General features: G+C 37.8%; 1 protein-coding gene across 1 annotated transcript; it reads left to right on the forward strand.

The window, feature by feature from the left end:
- Positions 1-4,023: 4,023 nt before the first annotated feature.
- LOC127938021 (brain-enriched guanylate kinase-associated protein-like) lies at positions 4,024-27,352 on the forward strand. The gene is made up of 7 exons (XM_052534384.1): positions 4,024-4,611; positions 8,092-8,120; positions 17,795-17,956; positions 20,986-21,052; positions 21,862-21,969; positions 22,089-22,169; positions 23,687-27,352. The coding sequence occupies exons 1-7, from the start codon at positions 4,045-4,047 to the stop codon at positions 25,067-25,069; spliced, it is 2,397 nt and encodes a 798-aa protein (XP_052390344.1). The 5' UTR covers positions 4,024-4,044; the 3' UTR covers positions 25,070-27,352.
- The last annotated feature ends 127 nt before the right edge of the window (positions 27,353-27,479 follow it).

Raw genomic sequence — 27,479 nt, forward strand, 5'->3', positions numbered from 1 at the left:
ATTCAAAAGAAACTGTACAGACACAAAATAAAAAAAAATATATATTTCATGTATGTCAGGCATCAGCTCCAGTCCTAAAGTGTAAGTGTATCTAAAAGTGCTCTAACCCTAACCAAACACACTTCAAAAAGCTAAATCATGGTGTTCAAAATTAATGGCAAATTAGAAATGACAAACCTGAGCTACCCAAAGAGATTCTGAACATGGAGGGCAGAAACGTGCATCTGGAGTCAGACCCACAGAAAATAAAGGAGTGAACACAGATGATAGGGGAAAAAAAATGGAAGAGATGTGAGGTGTGCCATTCATGTGCAACAGCTAAACCAGCACCATGTGTGTGAAGTGCAAGAAATTCATATGCCAAAAGCACACATTTGCTGTGTGCTCATCATGTCAAAAGTAACTTCATGACTTTATGAAATGAGTTTACAAAACAGCCAACTGAAGAAAATAAATATTTTCATTATACAGCTACATTTAATTGTTCAGTTATGATGTTCTAAGAAAAAAAAAGCAAAAAAAAAAATGTATATGCAAAACAAGTCAGCATACTGTTTATTTTCAAATTTTGTCAAAACAAAATATCTTTAAAAATGGTTAAAAACATTTTCATTAAATCATACCTTCAGATATATTTTTGGGGGACTATTTGACAAATGTTGATAATAAAAGTTTTCAGTTTGTACCTGAATCTTTGTTGTTTTTCATAGTGTGATTTTTGAGGAATTGTATTGAATCCAATTAGGGTCAATTTGACCCGCTCCATAAAGGGTGTACACAGAAATCGAACAGTGCACAAGGGTTAAACCGCAGTAGCCACAAATGTACAGTTGTCTGAGACGTTATGAAATGTTCTTTAACATCATGAACCATAAAATGTAGTCAGTGTTCTGCTATGGTTTATTTTCATAATAGGTAAACACAGGTCACAAGTTAACACGGTCACATTTCTTTGATTCAGCACTATGTGAAGCCGAGAGTCCTGTCTTGAATCTAGAGATCTGGAGCTGATTCGGTCTAGATCGGTATCTCGGTGGTTAGTTACTCTCGTCTTGCAGTGCACTGTCTTTTAGCGCGTGTTCGAAACCCGCGCCAACACGGACGTACTTTATTTTTATTTTTTTGTTTATTCTACTTACTTCAGCCGCGAAACCGGTGATCATACTAATAACTTGTAATCTTTACAAGAATATCTGAATCATGCAATGCGCAGGTCTGCTTTTATTAAACACTTAATATCGCGTCAGTTTGTGCTTTCAGAATCGCTGAATCTGCTGCCGTCGTTCCAACACATCTGCAGCAGAGACCTGAACCAGGAACTTGGTCACCAGATAACACGGTAACCAGTTAAACCGTAACACCGGGAAGATAAGGCAAATAGTCTGGTGACATAGGTCTGCAAGCGTTTTTCAATACAAAGTATGCTGATCTCGGATTTGCATCCTCAGTAGTTCAGACTTTATGCATTCAACTCGGGAGTGATGTCTGCGAACGCGGTCCGGTAATTCTGCAAACAGCAGCGTACTTGATAACATGTCAGCTCGCCTTGACTACTGCAATTTTCCTCTGTATATTTACAATAAAACGAAAAAGGATATGAAATACCACGGCCTCTTTTCATTTTTCATTTAAACATAATAAAAGCAGCAGAAATGTTCTTAGTTCAGGGACTAAATATTATATCAATTGCCTCTTTTATTACCGTTGACTGAGTAACGTCACTTCCCAATGCAAACACGCCCAATAAAATGGCCCCACCCCTGTCACTTGATTGACAGGTTTACGTGTAGACGTTGGAAATTCAAATGCAAATGGAATTGCGATTCCATTTGAGTTTTGGCAGTTTACATGCGCAGTGCAGAGAGAGTGAAAAGGCAAATGTGGTAATTAATTTTGCTATTTAAATATGACAGGCTCATAGCTCGTAAGATATGGGAAACACAATTGCAAACGGACTTTGCATTTCCATTTTAAATTTAGCAGACACTGTGCGTTCGCTTAAGGCGGGCGTACACGGTGCGATTTTTGCTGTCGTACGAGTTCGCATGCGATTTTTTTCAATCGTGTGGAAATCGCGTATTCTCGTATGGTCGCGGCTCGTATCATTTGCGATGAATTACGAGCCGAGCCGAGTGGCTTACGAGCACTTCCCGACCTCCCGATCATTTTTAAACATGTCTAAAAAGTTCGTGAGCTATCGGTTTGAATTCGTGCCATTTGTGCTGTTGAACGAGCCGAATGGTTGATTTATCTGAAGTTGACCAATCACGAACTAGGAAAACAGGAACAGCGAGCGCTGTATGATGTTTCTAGCAACGTATTCCAATGCCTTTTTAGTTCTCTCTCTCTCTTTCTCTCCCTCGCTCGCTCACACATGCATATGTAGTTTACAGGGACTCTCAATAAACGTTACGGTATTCTATACTGTATATCCCCATACACTACCTCTATCCATCACGAAAAATGCATGTTTAAAATTCTATTAAACACCGTATAGTATTTTTTAAAGCCATTTGGTTTACTAGAGCACAGTAATTGTCCTCACAAACCATGTTTACATTTTAATACCCATTTCAGATATTTATAAACCATATACAAGAACACACACACACAGGGTAACCAAACGTCCCGGTTTCCTATTGCTGAAAAATAACCTGTACGTGTAGGAAACAGTGACGGCTCGTATCAATATTTTATTTGCAGTTATGAGAGAGGGAGAGCAGTTATATTAGGGGCGTTCCACTTGAATCAGCGCTGCACGCACAGAATGGTCACCTTTATGACATCAAAGTACCGCGAGAGCGATTCGAATGCATTGGATATGTGTGCTCTCTTATCGCTCTCGCGGTAATGTCAGTGATCCTTCTGTGCGTGCAGCGCTGCTTCAAGTCGAACGCGTCTATCAACTTCCTGCGATTGCTTCTGGAATTCGCAGGTTGTAAAATCGTGTCGTATATCATGTCGTCCGTACGATTTTCAGATAAACTCACTCGTGCCATGTGTGTCGACATACGATCTTCCGACCATCCGAATTCGCACCGTGTACGCCCGCCTTTAAACGAAAATGCAAACGGTAATGCGCGATTTGCATTTGCGTTTGGATTATGTCACATTTTATGCATCCACAAATTGAAAACACAATTGCAAATACAATTTGCAATTCCTTTTGAATAAAGTCTGGAATATCATTCCATAGGAAAGGTTGTAAGGGAAATGTGTCATTAAATTTAAACCATTCTTGAAAATGGTATAAAAGCATTTCAAATCAAATGTAACCAGCTTGAAGAGTACATTTCTCAGAATATTTCCATTTTTATCTTTTGTTGTATTTGTTATTTTTTTTTGTCAATGACCAAAATACTATTCATAATAGCATCTCCCATTTTGTTAGATAAACAGAACTGGATTCTGATGTAGTTGATGAACCTGCTCTTCTGTATAAACGGCAGCCAGGGGACTGAATGATTCTGTGGCCTAAATATTGAGTTTTTTCCAGCCACTAATGTAGACGGTGGGCAGTGATTGGGGCTAAATGCTTTAAAAACTGGGTTTTGTGCTCATTCATTGTCTAGGCATCAGATCCTGTGGACATTTCAGCTCAGGCCAACAGGATTACTGGGGGTGATGGATCCCGCTTGCAGTATGTACCAAAAGCTCCCTTTAAGGAGAAGATCTTGCAGCTCTACGACCTCCTCCAACTCGTCCACCTCGCCTCAGATGTTTTATTCTTCTCAAGGACGTGTAGGTTGGAATCTCGCAGCTGGACACACCAGCTGGAAATCGCGCAGCTTCACTTCCAGTCCCAGTGGACAGAGCACCAGTAACAGCAGCAGTTCATGGGCCTCTAGTTGGGATAGTATGAGCTCAGAGGCAACTACATGCCTAAAGCTTAACACCAACGGATGCCATCAAGTAGAGCAATGTTGCGACCAACCAAAAGGACACAGCCCCCTTAGAGAACCCAATACCAAAGCAGGGAGCTGCCAGCAGGGGGCAGTGTTGACCAGTGTGGAAGAAGGGAGGAGCTCCACTAAAGGTGTCAATATGACCTCTGGACAGGCCGCGTCGCATTTGGCTGTGTTACAGCATCAACTGGAACTAAAAATCGAAGCCAAATTGAAGTTCTCACAGTTCCTGGATGAAGTGAGCAGCCGAGTCCTTTGCCCTACCAACCCGTTCGTGTTGTCCAAGCAGACTGAATCCTCCAGGTCTAACTCTTCCATCTCCAGTCACAGTAGCAAGTCCAGGATCCCAGACCCTCAACAGCAGCTGGGGGACGTGGACTTTTCTCAGAGCCCAGATCAGCTGAAGAGCATCCAGTCCGTGGATGGGATGCAGGAAGAACAAGGTGCTCCAGAGACTCTAGAAAAAGCCTACCTGGAGACGGACATCGACTGTGTGCGAAGAGAGGATGAGATAAAGGAAGTGAAGACCAAGAAAGAGACGGCCATCACATTTGAGAGCAACGGGAGAAAAGAAGTTAAGACTACTACAGAATGTCTTCCAAACCCCATCCAGAGAATCAGACCTTTGAGCCCGCTGCTCTACAGAGGGGAAACCCCCACTAAATATCCTTGCCGATCTGTTTCCCTTCCCAGGGACATCAACATGGTAAGTCGTTCCTGTCACATTTTATTTTATTTTATGTTTCTTTTTACAGTCATGCACATAGAGTATGAAATAACAAATCTCATCCCTTAAATGTACCACTTGCTTCTTCTTGGAGAGAAAACAGAGATTTTTTGTGTAAATCTTTGGCTTCTCAGATTATTATCCTGAAGTAAAGAACTAATCATCTCATATGTGTCTCCTCTAGCCTCCCCAGTGCTATAGTATATATATTTGTGGTCCCTTGAAAGTTTTCTGGGGCCCCCAGTAGACCCTTGTCCCCTGGTTGAAAACACTGATCTAAGCATCTAAGCTTTGCTATTTATATTAATTTAATAACTCTTATCATATGTCAACAATTGCCTTAAATGTTTCTAGGTTTTATTTCCTCTACAGAGTTTCAGTGAAAATATCCGAGTTGATTCCAAGTCCATAAAGTCCCCAGAGCTTTGAAAAACAACAACCTCTAAGCAGTGATTTTTTTTTTTCTTTAGGTACTGCTGCCATCCAAAACTGAAAAAAAAAAAGAATAAAAATACATTTTAAATACTGTCTCAGCACACATTTTGGAGATATAAAGGCCTGGCTGAGTAGGATGCGTTATCCTACATACCACAGCAGTAGTAAACAATGCTGTCTGTCCCTGACTCATAACTATATCAGAAGGCATTGCTGTTGAATCAAGCTTTTAGTCTAGCTGAGCTCTGAAAAGATAAGACTGCCAGAACTCATGCAGAACAGAGCAATGGCACTTTACTGTCCATATTAGACCAAAACACATGCACATGTCATAGTGTGTGCTGCATCTTTAATGTTTCTGAAGCTCAAAATCCTCTCCTGTGCTCTCACTGTATGTCCCAGTCTGTGTGTGTGTTCTTTCAGCAGGAGAAACCGAATGCATCAACCAATCAGATGCTGAGGGGGGGGGGGGGGTGCATTAGACTGTATGGATCACATACTGTATCTGGCAACTAATTGGATCAATGTAGTTTTACATAACTGTAGTGTAAATAAATGTGTTTGGTTACACCAGGTCACGCTGTATTATTGTGATCATGTACTTTTTAAGTACAAAATGCACAGGGAATGGAATACTATCCAATAAGCTTTAATACTCCAGATTTGCTAGTTGAACCTGTTAACTTTTAAGTGATTTAAATATGTTTACCCATTATATTCGTGAAGCATTCATTTGTAGAACACACACACACACACACAAACGTTGAATTAATTTATTATCTGATTAAAATGCAGTCTTTGCCGTCACCTTAGCAACTGCTTGAAAAAAGGTGGGCGGTGAGGGGGCAGAGACACGAGTCTGTGTGTGCCTGAGAAGAGAGAGAGAGAGAGAGAGAGAGAGAGAGAGAGAGTGTGCCTGTCAAATGAAACTAGCAGAGCTCCCTTGCCATTTGTCGGAAAGTGAGATTTCCAGTCGTTTCCAGAAAACAAACATATGAGGTTGATCTTTATATCAGAAGATTGAGTCGATTTCCTGCTTTAATGGACACTGAAGATGATAAGTGAACATCTGCGTCATCAACTACAGTAGTACCAAATTTTCATATAAATGTAGGCTAAACAAAATATGGATTTTGATACGTGCATTCGGTAACACTTTAGGGAACATTTACTCATTATTAAAGAGTTTTCCAAGAATAAACCCCTAATAATCTGGTTGTTGATAGTAAGGTAGTTGTTTTAGTTATGTTTAGGTATAGGGTAGGGTTAAGTGATCTAGAATATGGTCATGCAGAATAAGGCATTCATATGTGCTTCATAATTACTAATTAACAGCCAATATACTAGTAAAAGCATGCTAAATAACTGAAAAAAAAAATTTTTTTTTGTAAAACTAACCAGAATTATGACTAAATTATATCACATGAAGAATTTGGTACAATTGTGGTATCCTATCCACCTCAACCAACATTTTTGCCCCTTAAAAATGGTTCCAAAAAGAGCTTTTCATATTTTTTGTATTGTTTATTTTGGACCCCAATTAATCTTTTTATTTATGAAAAGGTTCCAGGGATGTTAAAGGTTCTTCCTGGAACCCTATCAATAAATACACTTTATTTTTAAGAGTGTGCAAAGTATTCTATTATATTTATTCGACTTTTTTTAACAACAGTATCAATGAAATGCACAAGATATGAGAAAAAAACGTTAATGTGAATATGATAATATTTTAACATACAATGCCTAGACAAATAATTTACGTTTCATTCCAAAAATGATTAAAATATAATTTCTGGCATTGCGATTTCTGTTGCATTCATGTTTGATGTGGTTGAAACGTTCACGACTCACAACACGAAAAATTACAAGTATTACAAAAGTAGGAAAAGTAATTAAACCAGTCAGTGTAACAAATTTGTATAAACATTGTAAAAGTGTTTTATGTATTTTTTACCAAAAGTGTGTGAAGAATCTTTATTCAATGATAGCCTTTTAAAAGCAGGCACACATTTTTTATTAATTTTTATTTATTTTTTTGCAAGAAATACATAAATCACACACACAACCTGCCGTTTTGAATTGAATGGGAATACTGGGAAAAATTTTGCAGTCTCCTTTCATAATACACATTTAAATTTCCAGATGACAAATCTAATTAAACGCTCTAAAAACATTGAGCTATAAATTTTGTATCGCATTGGTTATACATCCATGTGAGATTTTTGGACTGCATAAAGGATATATTGACATGTATATGCAACATAAAAATATATTATTAAGTACTTTACAAAATTAGTGTAATGTACAAACATAACATGTCATTATTATTTTTTGATAGGCATTCAAACTATGAAACAAGCGTGTTATACCACATTGGATCACACATTGCCTGCCTGGTGTTGAATTAATAGGACTGCCGGGACAGCCCTTGGTCACTGCTGCACACTAAATCTGAATGAGAATCTGAATTTCTCTTGCATTATTCATGGGGCAGCAGAGAGACAGACCGAGTGAAAGAGAAAGCTGTAGCATGCAGTGGACGTGAGAACCGGAGTGCCTCCCCATCAACAGATGAACCCACCTGTTTCTCTCCTAAACCCCTCTCTCTCTCTCTCTCACACACACACCATCTCACACTCTTTTTCTCACCCGCTCCCTCTCTCTGGTCAGCTGTCAGTCCTCACATCCCGTGGATCTTCATGAAGCCGATGAGTGAGTATCTTTCGGGGAGGAGGAAGGCGAGGGGGCGGCGTGTATGATGTTGTGTATCTGAACTCTAGCTGCGACTGTGCTTTCCATTCGCACTTAATCTGTCAAGATTTCTCCGCTCCTCGCACATGAGACCGGTGCAGAAGTATACTGGCACTGTTAAGTAGAGAGAGAGAGAGAGAGAGCAAGAGAAAAGGGAGAGACAGAAGGAGAGAGAGCGGCTGTGTGTGCCTCAGACTGCGCAGTGATGCCTTGGCAGCTTCGGGAAGCAGGCACACATTCGTTTCAGTAATCTCCTCTTCTTCCTTCTTCCAGGCTCCTGATGAGGAGATGCAGACCATAAGGTAAGCGGCTTCACCTTTCTGTCATTTTCTGTTCCTCTGTCCCTCTTTTTCTTCTATGCATGGTGCCTTTTAAAGCAGGACTGCAGCATGAACTCACCTTCACAGTGATGCACGCATTCTCCACCAGAAAATGGGAGATAGCTGGTTAGAAAGCGCCTGCCTGGAAACTTGTATGTAATGTGGATCACATCCGAGTGTTCTTGATTAGTTACATTCGCATTTCACGATGTGCATGCATCGCTTCCCTCTTTCCTGGGGATATCGATTCATCGGAGGAGACCTGTAGAGATGTTGAAAGCCACATAATGGCCATTCCCAATCTGAACGGCACCTTTCCATTGGCTGGAGGATATTCAAGCCATGTGTGTGCTGCGATCAGATCGAGGTGACATCAGAGATGGGGCTTGGGGAATGATTTGTGAGCATGCTAAGCGTTCACCGCCGCTGCTGTATATTATAGTATAGAAGTCATGAGGGGGAGAAAAGATATGACTCAAGCTCTGTGCGGGAGGCTGGGCGATTTATTGGGGGTTCCCCCTCCTTTGCATGAATTATTAATAGATTACAGGGTGAAACAGAGATGTTTCGAATCATGCTGATGGATTTCAGCAGGCTTGTCTTTGTGTTGCTGAGAGAAATGAAAAACTAAAGTAAATGTGTTGGCAAGGACCCTGCATCCATGATGGAAACCTCTTGTCACAGTGGATCGCCACGATTGGCAGAGAGCAATCCAACATTCATTTCCTGCCTGATTAAACATGCCGATATGAACTATTTGCAAATTAAATAAACTGCAATGGAGTTGAAAAAAAAAACTGACTTAATCATCCAAGTGGAATGATATGAGGGTTAAAGTTCACAGTGCACCAAAATCTGTCAAATATAGCTTGAGCTGGACTGAAAAATTAACAAGTCATTTGAGTTGATTAGTTAGTTAGTGATTGTTGGTTAACTTCTGTAATAATTGCTCCATGGGTGATGTTGTTGCATTGTGCGGAGCATGCAAGGTGCATGCAAAGGGTGCGAAGGTCTGAATCATTATGTCATCGACGATTCTGCAAAGGAGGCACGAGAGCTGATGGAGCTGATGGACAGAATATGCAAACATAAGGTGAAACACCAATTATCATCCCATTTTTGGCCAGCATAGCCTTGACCCCTCAGTGCAGCAAATCTGATGTAACACACTGAAATCGCTTCTTCTTGCTCCTTTTTCTCTTCTCCTATACTGTACAGTTGTACAAATTGACGTTTATTTCAGGTATTATATTCCAAAAGACAGGAAGTAACATTTGTACAAGTTACCATATGATGTTTTTGGGTATAAATTGGTGAAATTCCCAAGCCTGTCAAAAACATGTCCACCTCATTTTCACCCCAAAATAAAAAAGCATGTAGAAAATGAAGACTATATGTTTTTTTTTAAGTAATTTCTATTATTTATATTACATATAATAACAATTGGATAATTATATTATATTATATTATTTTTGGTTGTGACATTTATTTTTATGATAATTAAGTGCAACCCCACACTTCCTATTATTTTAACTGATGATTCCCATTAGATTACTGTTACAAAGTTATGAAATTCATCCTGTCTGGACACATACTTTCTTTATTATAAATTAGCATAGGTTAAAAAGAAAAACTGCCGTAATATACAAATAATTTGTCTTTATATATATCAAAAGCAAAAATAAGAACAAGCTTTACTGCACTGCAAACAAATCTGAATATAAAGTCGTTTTTCTCAACATGGTTTTCGAAACAGGTTTTCGAAACATGGTAATATTGTAGTTTTGTGTTTTATATATATATATATATATATATATATATATATATATATATATATATATATATTATATTATGTTTCAAGGTTGTTTATGAGATTTTTTTGAGTAACAAAGATTAGCTCCATGTAATCTGCGACGTAAATATGTTTTTGGAAACACTTTACATGAGTGTCTTTGAAAAGTGTAATGATTATTTTCCAGAATCTTAAAATAATGGTCACTATGCCTCACTAAAAAGTGACTTTTGATGGTACAGCAGCACAGTTAGTCTTCAAAATCTGTTGCATGTGGTCATTCTGTTGGTTTCAGTGTATCTTGCTTTGTGCATTTAGTCTATCAGCTGAACGATATCCGCAATCACGTGTCTAAAAACAATCCATGTTTTTTAGCCTTAGGCGCTGATGTTCTCTGTCTGTTCTGAAGAAATGTTTATTAAAATGTACTTTAAATCAATCGCTGCTGCTATTTTTAACATGTGTGAGCTCGTCTGTTCGCTCTTGAATGTGTACATATCCCCGCATGTTCAGAAATCTCTATGTACCATTCAGCCTTGCCAGCATTCAGCCTTGCACGTTGAATATTTTATATACCAGCAGATCCCTGCATCCCAGGGGTATTCTCCCTCTCTCTTTGTGTGTGTGTGTGTCTGTGTTTATTTAATTTGTTGTATTTTACCACAAAATAAAAATTCGGGACAAATGCATTTTGCTGGAAAAATACAGGACCCTTTTTTTTGGCATTGTGTAGTTAACATAACTGAAAGCTTTCTTGGGGACGGAACAATTAATCTCATTCGGTGTCATCCAAAACTTTTCGATTCTAGTTTTCAAGCAATTACCCACAGAAAATTAACCTAAATCCCACAGCAAAAAGGACTCCCGGTTGATTTGCTGGGCACCATGACACATTTTATCACGGCCCTCGGCGCGACGTGTTGCTGCTGCTTCTTGAAATCCCATTCCCCTCATCAGATTTCCGTTGCTCATCCTCAATTCGGCCTGGATAGATTGTCCCGATTCTTCTCCTCTTCGTTTATCTGCCATCTGCAGGCCGCATAATCCACTTAAGCCTTAATTATTCCTCGCTGTTCGCAAGTGGGTGGCTGGTGGAAGGAGGGATGATGTGAGATTGAAAGTGAGAGTGAAAGATAGAGGGCAAAAGAGACGGAGAGGGTAACAACAAATCAAGTCAGAGCAGATAAAGAAAAGAAAATCCCCAAAATACCAGACCTGAATGTGAGTTTACTGTCGATTTTGAGACTGGAATAATGATGCTGAAAACTCAGCTTTGCTTTATAGGAAAGAAATTACACTTTAAAATATTTTAAATGGAAAACAGTAATGATATTTCACAATATTACAATTTATCTTGTATTTTTAATGAAATAAAGGCAGCCTTAGTGAGCATAAGAGACATGTTTTAAACACATCAAATATTCTTACTGACCCCAAACATTTAAATGGCATTGGATATCTTAAGTCTGTGAGACTTTCAATCTACAGTATTATTCTATTCTTCTATTATTAATCTACAGTACTATTTACTGTTTTTCTCTCTCTAAGACAAACATGTAATTACAGATACATAGTCACATTGTAGTTATTATAATCAATCAATAATAAAACCCTTGTGTGCTCCTCATTTGAGAGTCACACTCATGGTCATGGTCAAAAGTGACTGGACACCTGAAATGTAACTTTTTTTTTCATCAGTAAAATCAATCTAATATATTTTTGCTCAATAATATATATATATATATATATATATATATATATATATTTTAATATATATATATATATATATATATATATATATATATATATATATATATATATATATATATATATATATATATATTTTAATATATATATATATATATATTTTAAAATATATATATATATTGTTTTTTTTTGTTATTTTTTTTTTTGGAGGGAGAGAATTTCATGGTACTAATTAATATTTCTGGAATAATTATGATAATTTTTTTCCCATTGAAAATGGTACTTTCCCCCCAATTTAAAAAAAAATAATGTTTCATTTAATTCAGTATTTCAGATTAAAATAGAGACTAGGTCTTTAAACTCCAAGTTTTGAAGGTGGAATAGCACTTCCTGGTGAGAGCAAAAAAAAAAAAAAAAAAAAAAAAAAAATATATATATATATATATATATATATATAATTGCATAGTGTAACCACTAGATTCCTGTATAGGACTTTACAAACATTTGTTTACTTGTATTAGGTTGTGGAATTTAATGTATATTTAGGCATTCTCAAAGACTACTTTTTGTCAAGGTTTATATTTATTTGCTGTTTAAAATGTTGATTTGTAGTGTAGGTTTTTGCATTATTATTACTACATTCAAACCTGAACACAGAAAGCACTTTGTTACACAAAACATAACAATTCTATAAAAATGTAACAAAAATGATCAGGAATGCTTAATCAGAGCTTAATCTCTCTGGGTCTGGTCTGACTTTAACCCCTTATGTCTTCTGACTCATTTAGGCTATGGTTATAGCCATACCAATTCATTTGAGTATGTATAATTCTGTGTGTGTGTGTGTGTCTTTGAGTGAGAGTGGATGTTTCCGTTTTACATTCTTGATGTTTTAACCCCTTCCTTCCTCTCCACTTACTCCATTGTACTCAAATTATTTTTTTTTTGACAGTCACACCAGTTCATAGGTGTGTATTTGTGGGTACAAGTGTGTGTCCGCGCGTTTGAGTTGGTGTGTTGATTTTTCACTCTGTTTTAGAGTTTCACCCCTTCATTGCTGTGCAATTTTTGTCTGCATTGTGGGCGATTTGTAAATTGTACACATAAAATAATGCTCTGTATTGCTCTATGGTCGGTCATTTCTGACTGAAGACAATGAGTGTGACTACTTTTTGAACAGAGACCACACAAGGGTTAAAAAATGTATATATTATTGGTGTCAGTGTATTGTCAGTGCATTGGTTAATGCAATTGCTTATCATATGAGATGCAGTTGTAAGTTTGGTCTCTCTCAGAGTTGAGCTACTTTTACACTCTTGTTGTATTTTTTTTTTCTTTTAGTCTGTGGGTTGAAGCCTTTCTTCCATCTCACTCCTGCCCCTCTACTCTTCCAGCTCCACTCGTCTTTCATTACCTCCCTCGTGCCTCTAAAATGTCAGCTTCTCTTTCCGAAAGATCAAATGCAGCCAATGCAGCCCCCCGTGATATAAGATGCATTGACTTCCATGGCCTGCTGTGGGAGTATACTTGCCCCTCGTGATGTGGTAAATGTTGGTGGGTGAGGATTTAGGGAGAGGTGTTATATTGACACCCTGCGGTGATTCAGATGGCAGAGAAAAAAAAAATGAGTGTGCGATGAGTCAGAGGTGGGGGAAACCAAAGAGAAACTCATGACCAATTGTCAAAAAAATCTGTCCAACCTCACCTGATGGATATATATATATAACACTTTCCATGAAAAGGGTTTAATAAATTCTATTATTACATTTTTAAAGCATTGGAGGCATAAATAGTGTTTGTTTATTCTGCAAAGTATTAGATACATCAGATTATCTACTAACTCTCTTAACTATTCACAGTTTTAGTATCATTATCTAAAACTAGAACCAACATTTTTTTTATTTAAATTAAAATTATAGCATATTTTAGTTCAGCTAGCTTTCAAGGTATTTTTTTCCATTATTATTTAATTTAAATCAAAGTAAATTCAAAAATAAAACTTAATAAAAACTATAGACATTTAAACAAAGAAATAAAACAATAAAGCATTACAAAAAAATACAAGACAAATGACAGAATACACAACATCTAAAACTTACTAAAACGTTAAAATGAAAAAATAAATTATAATAATCTAAGTCACAGAAACTATAATAGTATATCAATGATAAAATAACTCAAACTAATAGATCCTGTACGTGAGATTAAAACACTTTAAATGTTAACAAATTTCTGATTTTATCTTGTTGCATGCCAGAAATTCTTGTATATTTAAAAATGAATGTTAAATCAAGATGGACAAATATGTGAAAAAGAAGTTAAATAATTCATGATACCTAATTTAGGATATAGTACATGTTAAATGGTAGTGTATACTGTAACCTTGATGTAAAGAGTTTGGAATTACAAAATCATAAATCCCCATTATACATCCCAAAAACATTTTCCCCTCCACTTTTAGAGTAGTGGTGGCACCCTTTAAAACGGAAACAAAATGATTAAAATAATACAATGCAATAATCTTCACATATTCTGTTGATATGTACCGTATTTTTCGGACTATAAGTGACACTTTTTTTCATAGTTTGGCTGGTCCTGCGACTTATAGTCAGGTGCGACTTACTTATCAAAATTAAATTGATATAAACCAATATAAATGAACCAAGAGAAAACATTACCGTCTACAGCAGCCAGAGGGCGCTAGATGATGCTCAAAAGTGCTCCTGTAGCCTACACTGAGCAGTATATAGCGCCCTCTCGCTGCTGTAGACGGTAATGTTTTCTCTCGGTTCTAAATAAATGCGACTTATAGTCCAGTGCGATTTATATACGTTTTTTTCCTCATCATGACGTATGTTTGGACTGATGCGACTAATACTCAGGTGCGACTTATAGTCCGAAAAATACGGTTTTAGCAAAAATGATTTTAATTCACTCATTTTTAACTGTCCAAACAAAAGTAATATCTTGCCATGTATGGCTGTATGAACTGCATTCAAGCTTTAATCTCTTAAATACAGAATAATACAATGAAATTGTGCAATTTTATAACAGCGTAAAATATCAGTTTTCTGTCATAATATATATATTTAAAAGGTAATTTATTCCTGTGTTGCAACGCTGACTTTTTAGCATCATTACTCCTGTCTTCAGTCTCACATGATCCTTCAGAAAACATTCTAACGTGTTCAATATTTTCATCATTTATAACAAGAAATGTTGAGCATCAAATCAGCATATTAGAACGATTTCCAAACAATCACGTAACACTGAAAGAGACATATTACTCATTTATTGTATTTTTGATTAAATAATACAGTCTTGCTTTGCATGAGAGACTTCTTTTAAGAAAACAACAAATTTAGCATTTCCCAAATCTTGGTTTTTCAATTGCTCATATAAGATATAGTTGGACGGACAATCCTTTTCTGAAATCCTTTTCCTCCTTTTAAACTTTTGAAGAGTTTTGGGCCTTGTTTCGAACCCTATTAGTGGAAAAGGTGCCATAAATGTGAGGTATAAATATTCCCCAAGCTGCAGCACTCTACAGATGAACTAGGTGAATGTTTTTTTGATGAAGTCGCAAGCTGTCTCATCGCGTTCCTACCTTACTTCATCTCGTCGCTCACAAACGCACCCGGCCCAAAGAGGTTAATTAAGCCTGTCGCTGCGCGCTCATTCTCGGCGTGACAGTTTCAGGCATGAAGCTTGGAGATGAATCACAAGTTTGATGAGACTGTTTGAATTGCTGTCGTTATTATTTTGTAATATGATTGCAAGCGCAGGCCGCCACTCTCTTTACTCTGTTGGCAGGATCTCCAGCGGTCTGTCAGGGCTGCATGGGAAACCTAACCTGAAACTCAAGCAGGAATAAGAGGAATCCCTGTTAGGGAGCAGAGAATTTATACACAGACCTTCATGAGAGGAGGTCTACTGCCAAAACCATGAAAAAGATATATATTGGAAAAACAGCCCTTAAAACCTCTCGAAATGGTTGTAAACTTCAGAAAAAGAGGTAAGACGCTCTCTCAACCCCGTCGTCCGCCCACCACAGTCATCCCATCGACCATGTCCATCTCCGTCCAGTGCTGACCATCAAGACTGCTGGTGCTACAAGTGTTGAGCAGTGAATATGCTATTGTGCACACATACAGGACCATAATCATGCTCTCCAATCCACCAATCCACTCCTGACTACGGAAGTGTTATTGTTTTGTAAAATAGGGCTGTTTAAAGAAATTAGTCAAATCAACTTGTATATATATATATTTATATATACAATGTCAGTATACAGTGGGTAATGTGGAATAAATCATGTAGTGTCATATACAGACTATACACCGACTCATCTCCTTTATATAGAGAATTTTATATCCATCTGTTTTTGTAGTGTTCCTGTAGCTCAATTGGTAGAGCACTGCGCCATCAAGCGCAAGGTTGGGGGTTCGATTCCCCGGGAATACATGATATGTAAAAATTGATAGCTTGAATGCACTGTAAGTTGCTTTGGATAAAAGCGTCTGCTAAATGCATACATTTAATTTAATTTAATATTGCAAAGTTCATAGAAAACCAGGCTAGTTGTCACATATACTGTATCTCAGCAATTGTTACGTTTTGAGTTGAGAGTACACACTGGTATATATTACATGTAAGGAGAAAAGGGATATCAATTATATGATGAGGGTAGATTATAACTAAAAGTTTAAACTGTAGCATCATCTGTCCAATACTTTATAAAATACATTAATATGGAGATGTGAAAATATATTTAGGAATTCAAATTTTAATGTTAGTGCAATTATTCAACGAAATATGTGCTATTATTATTAATTTATCAATTGATAGGCCTATAGTTTTAACTATGTTGTTTTATGATTTTTTTTACGATTTAGTTAACTTGAAAATTAAAATGACTTTCAGTTAAAAAATTTCAGGTCTATGTGCAATTACAATTGTTTTTATCTATTGACAGACCTAGTTTTTACTATTTTAATTTATGAATTTTAGTTTATTTGAATTACTTACAATGTTGACATTTTAATGTCATGTGCAATTATTCACACAATTATTCACAGAAATCTGTGCAATACATTTTTTTTTATCTTTTGACAGCCCTAGTTTTCACTATTTCATTTCATGTTTATGTCATCATGGTTATTTTTTAATTCACTAGTATACTTGCAGACTAAAATTATTTTCTATGTGATCAGCTAAATATATGCTGCGAATATATATTAAATGCTAAAATAATAAATAAACAAACACATAAATCAATAAATAAATGGACATGCAGAATTACCTACAGAGCAGTTCAGTGTCTATGGAGTTTTTTGACATTTTATGGAGTACCATGAATACCGTGATATCTGAATATGTTATTTATTCATTTTCATAATATTACCATGACACCACCATACTACATTTTATTAGGGGAATCCAACTTTCATTTGATGTCAGACTTAATGTTTTGGCTTGTGTGTGTGTGCATGTGTGTGTTCTACTGCGTCCTGCTGAGAACAAGTGTGTGCTGGCTCCTGCTCACTTTCAAATACACGTGTGCATCGATTGTGTTGCATCCTCACTGCTTTAGACACGTGTTGTCTGCACGTCTGATCGAGTGTGGTTTGTGGCATGCTGAAAGCCGCCGCCTCTATCAGCAGGCAGAAAGTCATTATCGTTCACCACACATCTGTCCATCAATATGAAATCATTAGGGCACTCAGAGGTTCTCTTGTGTATCGTAAAAAGCTGTGTTTGGTTCCATCCATCTCTCTCGCCCCATCCCCGCTTGTGTGTTTGATCTATATATAGACCATTTGTACATGGCATAGGTCATGTGACTAAGTATCGATGTGGGAAATGAGAAAAATGAGTGTTGGGGATTAAATAGATCAGTAAACCTGATTTACCAAGGCACTCTTGACGTGAGTGTGTTTGGGTTACATTAAATGTGATCAGTGGGTTGCATGGCAGTTATCGATCATGTCAGCACAATGAAGTGAAATACATTCAGAAATCTGGCCCAAACTGAGATTTTACATTGCCTTCATTGATCCTGAATGTCTACCTGATCCATGTCGAACGGATTCAGGGACTATTTTTGTAATTTCTTGTCATTTGAAGTGAATGTAATCGCATGCACATCTGTATACAGCTCTCTGCAGGAACAAAAAGAAGACCTGCGCAAACGTCTCTCCTACACCACTCATAAGCTGGAGCTTTTAGAGCGCGAGTTTGATTCCACGAGGCAGTACCTGGAGACAGAGCTGCGCCGAGCCCAGGAGGAGCTTGACAAGTTCACCGACAAATTACGCCGGTAAGAAGAGTGTACACAATAGCATCTGGCTTTTAAATAGTGGGGCTTTCTGTTCACATATGGAAACTCATTAAACAATTTATCAGACAGGACAATCAACTTGGCTCTATCCCAATTCGCCTACTATGCTCTCTAAGTATGTACCTGCTGTTGTTGCAAAATACACGGCAGTATGTAAGTGCTAACATCTTTCCAAATTCATCACCTTAAAGCTTACTCATCTTTAAGGTTAATACAGTAGTGTAAAAAAAAAAGTATTTGCACCCCTCCTGATTTCAATTTTTATGGGTTTATATTGGTCAAAACACAAAGAAAGCATCCAAATATGTCTACTTCTATTCTATGTAATAGGCAGTTGCCAGAGTAGCATGTCTAAATTTGTAATGTTCATAAAACACTTCTACTACTAGTTTCGCCTACATTTCTGAATTGCACATCCAGTGGACACTTTACTATCCCAAGAACCCATGGGAGAAGATTTACTAATGGTAGCGAAATGATGCAACTGATGTTGGTCACATGACAAAGCCAACATTGTGGATCTAGTACATCTGAATTTCATTCATACAACACACATTCCTCCAATATAGAACATATATTTTCCGGTCTCAAAGTGTGTTCCTTAACAAATGTTGTACCAATTTAGATGATATTCCATTTAGGACTTTTAAATCAAAATGTATCAAAATCATTTTAGAGGTTGTGAGTCTTCTTGTAAGGAAGTCAGTAAACAGTGAAACATGATGGTGGAACTCTGATTGTTTTGGGATATTTTGCAGCGGTCATCCTGGGGTGTGTTTCCCAACAGCATTGTTAGCCAACTATGGACGCAAGTTCCATCATTACCAACATAGTTCATCAATTTGATGTTTTCCGAATCTATAGTTCCAATGGAAATTCACAAAACAACACATAAGTTGTGCGGTTGGAACTACAGTTCTCAACCTATGCTTAGAAGCATAGTTTATTTATGTGACTAAGTTCCTGTTTCCAGGTAACAGTCTTGACTAGCTAGTCATGATGAGCTTGTGAAAAACAAAACAGAAAAAAACTTAGCTACCAAGATTCAGAAGCACGCAACATCTGGTAGGTGGCTATTGTCAGAGGCAGCCTAGTCCCAGCCTCAGACGTCACGCCCACGGACCACTGGCTAAACATCTGATGCATATGGGTCACAAACATGGAAACACTTCAGGAGTGTCATAGTCATCATCCGACTGGTTGAATTCTACAGGATTTCCAGGAGACGTGTGTGTCGCGTTCTTTAACGTTCTGCCTGTAAACAAAGATTCCGTAACCACAAACTCCTCATGAAAGAAGAAAGCTGTTGTGTTTACAACTGTGACGATGAGCGCTTATCAGGATCAAGTAAATGCAGGAGCTATAAAAGTATGTAAAAATTAAAGTGTGCGGCATGGAATCTTTAAAATATGTTAAAGAGTTTTACACCTAGTCTGTTATTGTGGCGACATTTCCATGCCTCAAAACTTGAAGCTGAACAAAACTAACTGTGATTGGTTGTTTGACATGTCGGTCAAACGGCCTCATGGAAAATGGCCAATGAAAGCTTCGATGGATTCCAGACCTTCAGTTGTCAGTCCCCCATGCTTAATAAAATAAAGTACTAAAGACTGACAAATAGCACATATATGCTACATTGATGACATGCTTTTGTAAGCCTACCTTGAAGTTTGAATCCCTCTGGTTCCCTTGAAACAAACCCAATATATTTTTTTCATTGGCATTTAAATTATTGCAGAAAATAAGATCAAGAAAAGTTCATGATTTTTATACATTTTGTTCATCACAATAATCTTCACAAATTACCATAACTTTTAGGAAATTTAGAGCCTAAATACAGTCACCAGAAGTAAAAAGCAAACCGTAAGCTATATAAACGAACTACACCATGCTCACTTGAATGTGACAAGACTTTATTAAGAAACAAAAACAAAAAAACATTTAGTTTGTAAGTTTTAGAATAGTTTGCATGAGCGCAATCAAAAACACAACAAGGCTGTAAAAGCAGATGAGTGAGTAGATAAGTTTACCTTTCTATAACCACTGAACTGTCACTTCATATTGATACATTGATACTTTAGGACGATACTACCAGAAGTCCTAAAATGTTTACATGATTACTGGTTTTAGCCTACAGCCTAAAATGCAGTACTCTTTGACCCCGTCCCAAATCACACCACCTTCAACCCTTGCGTTCATTCTCTGGGTCCACACTTTCTTGACGTAATGCCACATTGACTGTTAGTTAGAAGTCTGCTGTGGAGCTCTTCTCAGTGTGGGCTTGACAGAAATATGCATCAAGGGCGCAGAGTACTGTAGCTACAAAGGTGACACTTGCAAGCACCGTTCTGAAAGCTAAAATGATGAAAACTGACTAGAGTGAAACGGAAACAATTTCAATTCAAGGAAAGAAAAACAAAGCACATTACAACATTGCATTATGCCTATGGTCATTGCTTATGGTATTTTACATTAATTCTCTTTGGGGAAGAAAATAGCAACCATTAAGCTGTGAATACAGTTAATAATAGTGGGTAATAGAGAATATTGCAGACTTCTTGACATTATATAGTTTTAACCATTTTTGAGGTAGCTCCCATTATGTTCCTTTCATGCCACTTAAAAAGGTGCCTCTGCGCTAATGTTTAAACATATTATAATTTGGAATTCACTGTTTCTAGCCTTGCCTACTATTGTGGAAGGATAGTAAGTGAATTGGGACACAGAGATTGTTTTACTTCACTTGGCTGATGCCAAATATGTAGGAGTCAGTTATACAGTTATAGCTTCGCCATGTGTTGGGATCCTCGGTCCACCGTAAAATAAATGTTATGAATTAATACTACAAGAGATACCATAATGATGAAGATAAACAGGTGGTAAGAGTTTTGGTAACCGACTTGTGTCCATGGAAATAAGGAAAGCGTTTAAGACTTCCCAGTGCATGTTGGATAAAAAAAAAATAATAATAATAATAAAAAGATGTTTTGTTCATGTGTTTCCCACAGAATACAGAGCAGTTACTCGGCACTGCAGAGGATCAACCAGGACTTAGAGGATAAAATCCACCAAAATGTGAGTGCACACATCGGCCACACACTAAAAAAGCCCAAATTATACAAGAGGTGTATGGGCACTGCTTTTTGTTTTAATATGTGAAGGTTTTTGTTTGCATATGTGTTCACGAGTACTCATCATCCTCTTTAAGTGTTTTTCGGATGGAAATGTTTACATCGCTGTCCACACTTCTGTCCATGTGTGTACTTGTTTTCTGGTGTGAAAGATTAGGGAATGTGTTAAACGTGTACAATAGCGCTGAATGCACTTAGAGTCTATTTGAATATCAATACACTGCCACTGGTGCGCCTGACGTTAATTATAGTCCATTACAACAGCCTATCCGCCTTTACATGACAATGTGATAGTGAGTCTATTATACTCACAAAATCTGCATCCACAGCCTGTTTGTTAATTTGAAGTTTGAAACAATTGAAATATAATTAGCCTGCCTGCTGCAGTTCATTGTATGACCATTACATGTCTGTATTAGGATCCACTCCTCAGGGTTTATTCCGAGTTTGTTACAGTATAGTAAACAAATGTTTTTAGCAAAAGATTACGCCCATAGACGTCAATAATGACCGTGAAGGTTAAGGGTTCAGGTATGAAAGGAAAATCATGTGATATCAGCCTTTTATTGATGTTCCTTTGAATACGCCGATTAATTCCCAGGAGTACAGAATGACTTAACACATGCATTGACTTCTCCCTTTGTGAAATTGTCTGTATTCATACTGGCGGTATGAATCAGGGTCTCAGGGTATATATGATTGTAAATGCATATAATATAGTTTTTTTTTTGAAAATGTGCTCCTTTCATCCAGTCACAGCACCACGATGATGAGAAACGGGCTCTTAGCAGAGAAATCATCGTCCTTAACAATCATCTCATGGAAGCTAAGATGACCATTGAGAAACTGAGAGAGGACAATGTAAGAGAAATAATGACAGTGTGATTTTTATTTTATACACTGAGGCTTAATGGCAGCCCTTTAGAGGAATGTGTATTTGCTTTTTTATCTAAAAGTTGCTTTTCTGCCACTCTCAATAGGACTTATACAGAAAGGACTGTAACCTGGCTGCACAGCTCTTGCAGTGTAATAAGTCACATTACAGAGCCCAGTTATCTGAGGTAAGTTATCACATTTTACCTTGATTTGAGCAAATGTTGCCAGTATTATGTTTATGGGTAATACAGTATGCAGTAATTTGTGACATGAAACACTCATTAGCTTCTTCATTGTTTGCTTTCTTTATTTAAACATTTTTTTAATTAAAGGATGCTAATAGGCATAATTATAATAATAATAATAACATATATCCCTTATTGCCTCTGTGGTACACTAACATGTATGAGCGGAGTTTACTTTTTGAAAATGGTAAAATTAAGTATCTAAAAATTAAATATACAGTGAAATGTAATTGGATATGTCTTTTTAACAACAATGAATAAAAACCCCACTCTGTCAGCCTTTTTGGATGTCATCCACAACAATATATTTTCGAAAATATATTTTATATAAATAAACCCAACTATTCCCTTTAGTGCAATATCGTTTAAGTTTAGCTACAGAAACTTTGTTTGAAAGAAACTAATATTTAGGTCAGCAATAAGTAAATCAAGTTCTTGTTTAAAGAAAAATTGAGGCTCTGTCCCAATTAAGAATGGGTGACTCTTCTGGCAAGGAAGAAGTAGGAGGATGTTTAGTAATAATACTGTGTGCCAATAAACCTGGCAGTTTATTCTTCAAATCTGCTCCAAGCGTTACTCCAGTCCCACGATGTTTAGAGCAGAGACTAATGTTGAAATGATGCCTTCTGTAAAAAAACCTGTTCATATTTGGCAGATATATTTGAATGGAAACATCAGTGTGTCTGTTACACGATGTGTTGATGGAATTCAGCGTTGCATATTGTTTTATATGAAAATGTCAAAGATTTGGCACTAAGCATTCATAGATGGACATAGCTGGACAAGAGGTGTCTCGTGGTTAGAGGAAAAATCAAGTTTCTGAATAACCATAGAGAATATTTTTAAAAGCAGCTCAAATGTCTCAAAAGCAACAACACTCAGAAAGTCAACAGATGTTGTATGAATTAGATATCAACCAAAATCTACCCTATTGATTTTGAAAGAATACATTTTTTGATTTGTCTTTGCTCTTATTACGTTTCTATAATTGGCCATATACTGCAATTTACTTTCTTCTTGTTGCTATGGTGAAAAACACTGAGAAGTAAAAAGGGTTGTGATATTGGATTGATGCTTAGTACGCTGTGTGTTGTGTCAATGATAATGAAATCTGTGGTTTTCTCTCTGGCCAATTTTCACTAAATGAAATACTACAAATCATGTACTTACGTAGACCATTTGTACGGACTTGTCTGAAGACTTAATACTGGTCTTTAACGATATCTTTGGTGGTTTGCTTTACAAATGTCTGTGTTCACTGGGTGCTTTGGTTTCATTCACCAATCTCTTGCATGTTTCTTGCAAACTTCGTACTGATATTGACCTTCCATATTATTCCCCACTTATCCCTTCCAGATACGTTTCCATAACCGTCTACCTTTTTCTCTTTTTGTGCAAGTTTCAACTCTTATTGTTTATTGGTTCATCTAATATAAATATTTGTTTTACTCTCTCAGTTGCCTGCAGAGTTTCAGGAGCGTGTAAGCTTGCACATGGAGGGTTCTTCTCTCTGCCATTCCCCGTATGCCGACACAGTGCCTGCCTCTGTCATTGCTAAGGTCCTGGAGAAACCAGACGAGGTCTGCGGCATTCAAGCCTCTCGCTCACCCAGCCCACAACCCAAGGAACGCCAGGGATTCCTTGTGGGCACAAGCCTTGTGGGTAGCACTGAGCGCCTTGGCCTCCGAGCTACTTACAAGTCAGACCTGCATAGCAGTGATACAGCACTTTATTGCCCTGATGAACGGAGACGAGAGCGCAGACCCAGCATGGACCTCCATGGACAGCGGAAAGTGTATGAACCCCAGAACTCCACTGACAGCAACCCAGAAGAGGGATCCATGTCCCTGCAGCCTGGCTTCTCCCAGGACTTCAGAAAGTTTACAACCTCTCTGGGAGGAGGCTCTAGCTCTTACTCAAGTTTTAGTGGAGGAGGATCAGAGGACAAGGGTCAGGATCCTCCAAGCAGTGCTGCATCTTCTCCGCGCCACCAAGCTCTTTACATGGACTGGAGGGATGGAGGTGAATACGAGCACAAGAGTGACTCTTCCTGGGAGAGGGAGAGTCCAAGCGCCTTTACGAAGGCCCACACTTTTCAACAGCCTGAGTCTAGCCACCATCAGAATGGAAGCTCACCCATCTACAGCAGAACAATGTCTTCCTGTTACAGTGAACCTTATGAGCCCCTGCCACCTTCCACCTCCCCCAGCATCACCTATGGTGACAGTCGCCGTGGAAGTGCTTTTAATCCTGAGGAGGAAGAGCTGATTGGTCGTTGGAGGCAACTGAGTGTGGAGGACCTGAGTGCCCACTCATACCGTAGTCCCGGCCGGGCATCACCCTACAGCTTCTCTGAGCAGCACTTCTCAGTCCGGCCTGCAAAAATCCGTCTTGGTCCTCTCTATAGTAGCTTTCAGGAAGGTACTGATGTATACCACCATCATGCCGGGGTAGTAGATCCCTTCTCTAGCCCCAGCCCTGATTGCAGCCCAGGCTTACGGCAGCAGCAAAGCCAACCTCACCTTTACCACTCCAAGGAGGATAGCCAAGAGTCTGAGCACAGCCTCTACAGCCCAAAAGATGGTGCGGTGGCAGCTGGGGGCCAGGCAACAGAGTATGTTGACGTAAGTCCCAACAGTTCAAATGAGTCACTGGACCATGGATCTCTGGAGATGGCTGCTGAGCTGCAGCATTACCAACCCGAGAGGCACAGCATGTCCCCTCAGGGAACCACTCCACCACCCCCTCCACAACAACCGTACCAAAAATTTGGCACACTAGGACTGTCAAGAAAGGACAGTCTCACCAAGGCACAGCTCTATGGTACTCTACTAAACTGAGAGCAGAGTTTCCTGGTAACTCTCTTTCACGGATCTGTAGTACTCTACTAAACTAAGAGCAGGGTTTCCTAGTTCCTCTCTTTTGTCAGTAGGTTTTGAATGTTAAGCTACAGTTTGAGGCAAACATTTGATGGGATTTTCTCTTGAATATTTTCAGTCCATAAGCTCTCTTATCTTTATCCCCCTCTATTTCTGTATCTGTTACAGTGTTTTCTAAACATCGAACATAATTTGCTCATGTTTCTACAGTTAATATGAAGCTCTAACACTCGGCACTATTTGTATAGCCTATTTTGAAAGTTTATTAATGGTTCTGTGTGGTTTTTGGAAAGTATTTTAAGTACATTAGATGCATTATGAATTTTTCAAACTTGTCTGCAGAGAGAGAGAGAGAGAGAGAGAGAGAGAGAGAGAGAGAGAGAGAGAGAGAGAGAGAGAGAGAGAGAGAGAGAGAGAGAGAGAGAGAGAGAGAGAGAGAGAGAGAGAGAGAGAGATTAACTTTGTTTTACCAAAAGCCTTCTGGGCTCATAAGGGTTTCTGAATGGACAACACATGCTTTGTAAAAAAGAAATGCTAATTTTGACAAGAAATTTGAACTTTTATTTAATTTATAAATAGCTGTATTTAATGTTAAGTATGCTATATCTATAACTGTTTAATAAATGTAACACTATGGAGAGACTGACAAATCTATATAATTGTAAATGATTTATATTGCTATTAATAAGGACGTCAGCACAATTACACGCTGCAAACTACGGTGCCTGTGAGAGGACATGGTCTGTTCACTTAGTTTTGTCACTGCCACGAAATAATAATTTGTGGGAATGTGATTATGTGTCGTGGGCACGAGATATTAATTTGTGGGAACGTCATCATGTCGTGGCCTCAAGATGCTATGTTGAGGAAACGACATCCACTTCTCTTATGTTGAGGGAACGGCATATTTTTCTCATGGCCACGAGTTTAATGCGTAAACAAACCTGCGTGACAATAGCAACCCAGGATTATCAGAGATGTATTAATTATAATATTTTATTTTGAATTAAGAAAATATTATATTATTTATTATAGCATGCCAGTGGCTGCCCTAGAGTGGTGCTATAGCCCTATCAGAAACTTGCTCAGCCCCTAGATTCATTAGTAAATGAAAACACAACAGGCTCATTTATCATTTATCTGACAATTATGCCAATAAAGTTTTGACGTGATGTGATGATAAATAAGCGTGTTGTGTTTTCATTTACAAATGAATCTGTTTATTAATTCCTTATTATAACAATTATTTATTCAATTTATTATTTATTCGTGATAAACTTCATTTGAATGCTGACTATCACACCCAATAAAGTCCCGTAGCCAAGGCATATGGTTATTATAATAATTTAATAATTAAATCTTTTCTATAATAAATAATATAATAATTTCATAATTTAAAATAAAACATGAATGAGTTGCTATGGTCACAGAGGTTTGTTTACACATTAAACTCGTGGCCACGAGAAAAACATGTCGCTCCCTCAACATAAGAAGACGTGGCTAGGAGAAATAGATGTTGTTCCCTAAACTTAGCATCTCGAGGCCACGACATAAGGATGTCGTTACCTTGACAAAAGGATCTCGTGGCAGCGACATAATATGACATTCCCAAAAATTAATATCTCGTGGCCACGACATATTATCACGTTCCCACGAGTTATTATGTCGTGGCCACGACAAAACTAAGTGAACTGACCATGTCCTCTCACGGGCAACGTAGCAAACAATTAAAAATGCCTCAAATGATTTAAGTCATGATAACAATTTGATATTTAACTGCGACCCATTAAAGGATCGTTCTACAGCTTTGTGAGCGAGACCTTGTGAAAACACTTTTTGAGAATAAACTCTGCATGGATTCATAATACACTAAGTCAGCCCTTCAAAATGAAGTCTCAACCAAAGTGATACTTCTAATCTATTTCTATTTCAAATAGATTTGATAATACTTGAGTCTATTACATCATCAAACAAGTACAATTTCTTGAAAGCACTGGGCATTTATTTAACTCCTGATGTGTTTTGTTGGGCGATGGAATTTCCGAGGTGATTGTTCTTTTCAGTGTTTTCTCTCTTTTGTTTCTCAGTGCTGTAAGCCCCTCCCTCAGGCCCTCTCTACCTCACGATTCAATCCCTCTCTTCTTTGTTAATCAGCGGGGATCCTGTGTCAGTTGACACAATGATGCATGACTCTGTTTCTTCTGCTTTGCTTTCTATATCTAATAAAGCACAAAAGTTGCACAATGCCCGTCTCTTTAACTCCCCCTTATTTCCTACACTGCTCCTGTTGGGGAGTAAAGCTTGCTGCTGAGGTGTATTGGGGAGAATTTATAATTTAGAGTTCTTTATCCTGCATGAAATGTTTCCTCAT

This window comes from Carassius gibelio, chromosome A20 (genome assembly GCF_023724105.1).
Source record: "Carassius gibelio isolate Cgi1373 ecotype wild population from Czech Republic chromosome A20, carGib1.2-hapl.c, whole genome shotgun sequence".
NCBI lineage: Eukaryota > Metazoa > Chordata > Actinopteri > Cypriniformes > Cyprinidae > Carassius > Carassius gibelio.